The sequence below is a fragment of the Hypoxylon fragiforme genome, assembly GCF_022984875.1.
Source record: "Hypoxylon fragiforme strain CBS 206.31 chromosome Unknown GGS25scaffold_1, whole genome shotgun sequence".
Classification (NCBI taxonomy): Eukaryota; Fungi; Ascomycota; class Sordariomycetes; order Xylariales; family Hypoxylaceae; genus Hypoxylon; species Hypoxylon fragiforme.
In genome coordinates, this window is record NW_026054756.1 from 4,367,217 (window position 1) to 4,368,132 (window position 916).

Sequence of the window (916 nt, forward strand, 5' to 3'; positions counted from 1 at the left end):
ATAGGCAAATAAAGATATAGTCAATAAATAAGGATAAGACATAAATAAAGATATGGTCAATGGATAAGGATGGGATCCATAGTTAATCAATAAATAAAAATAAGGTCTATAGTTAAGTAATAGATAAAGATAGGACGGTTGTTAATTAACCATTCAACAACCAAAAGGTCTAAGGATTTTCTAGGTAAGCATATTACTCACCTTTCAGATAAACCGAGATAATATAAGGATTAGAAGTCTTCCAACCGTAGCAAAAGATAAGACTTAAAAGGTTAATCAATCAATCAATATATAAAAAAGAAAAAAAAAGCTAAACTCCCAACGTCTCAAACTAACTATATATACACCGATAAAATTCAGCAAACTATAGCAACAACAATAGAGATATGCCCATACGGCAACAGCAATAGAAATATGCCCATACGGCAATAACAATAGAAATATGCCCATACAGCGGCAGCAATAGATAGCCATAAAAGTAGCTATCCACCTATCCACGTCCATAGCCATGTCCTAACAAAAAACGTTAAAAAAAACGCAACTATGGTTAACAAAGTTTAGGACAGCTAGCATAAAAAGATACAGCCAATAAAAAGCGTTTGTTTTAAAGAAATGCAACCAATAAAAAACTTTTAAAAAAAACGCACGGTTATCAGGCAACTAACGCTAAAAACGATCTAACCAATCCTAATTTTCCTGCACGGATTTTTAAAAATTACAGAAGTATTTGATAACGTAATTAATTCAATAATTTCCCATAGTAATTTCCCATAGTAATTTCCCATAATAATTTTCTAAAAAAGTTCTAGCATAAAAATATCCTCCGGATAGATTAAGTGATTATATTTTTATTTAAGATTTAATTTTAAAGGGTTTAATTTTAAAGTTAAGGTAATAATAAAAAATTAAATATAAA

General features: G+C 29.3%; 1 protein-coding gene across 1 annotated transcript; it reads right to left on the reverse strand.

The window, feature by feature from the left end:
* Positions 1-272: 272 nt before the first annotated feature.
* GGS25DRAFT_472933 (uncharacterized protein) lies at positions 273-508 on the reverse strand (the record flags this gene model as incomplete). Its single annotated transcript, XM_049259493.1, has 1 exon — positions 273-508. A coding segment is annotated over exon 1 (224 nt), but the record flags the coding sequence as incomplete, so codon positions are not given.
* Between the last annotated feature and the right edge of the window lie 408 nt (positions 509-916).